The sequence below is a fragment of the Tupaia chinensis genome, unplaced genomic scaffold, assembly GCF_000334495.1.
Source record: "Tupaia chinensis unplaced genomic scaffold, TupChi_1.0 Scaffold145685_1, whole genome shotgun sequence".
In the NCBI taxonomy this organism is placed as follows: Eukaryota; Metazoa; Chordata; class Mammalia; order Scandentia; family Tupaiidae; genus Tupaia; species Tupaia belangeri.
This window is the reverse complement of record NW_006205542.1, coordinates 4,904,977-4,905,196: the sequence shown is the minus strand read 5'-3', so window position 1 is coordinate 4,905,196 and position 220 is coordinate 4,904,977. Positions and strand designations below refer to the sequence as shown.

The following is a 220-nucleotide window of genomic DNA, read 5'->3' as shown; positions in this document are numbered from 1 at the left end:
GAGGACGGAGGTGGCGGCGCCGGCGGCAGCAGCGGCGCCTGTGCGTCTCCTGTCAGGGTCAGCACCCCTGGGCGGTCCACCTGCGCGTCGCGGAGCCGCGTCCCGGGGGTCAATGGCGATGAACTATAACGCGAAGGATGAAGTGGACGGTGGGCCCCCGTGCGCTCCTGGGGGCACCACCAAGACCCGGCGGCCGGATAACAAGGCCTTCAAACAGCAA

The 220-nt window shown here is 69.5% G+C and overlaps 1 protein-coding gene across 1 annotated transcript in view; it reads left to right on the top strand.

Moving 5' to 3' along the window:
- Window positions 1-220, top strand: part of CDC50A (cell division cycle 50 P4-ATPase accessory subunit A) — a 48,235-nt gene that overhangs the window by 256 nt on the left and 47,759 nt on the right. Inside the window, 3 exon segments of the mRNA XM_006172189.3 lie at window positions 1-6; window positions 8-60; window positions 63-214. The exon segment at window positions 1-6 is cut by the window's left edge and continues 256 nt beyond it. Coding sequence (XP_006172251.1) covers window positions 1-6; window positions 8-60; window positions 63-214 — 211 coding nt within the window.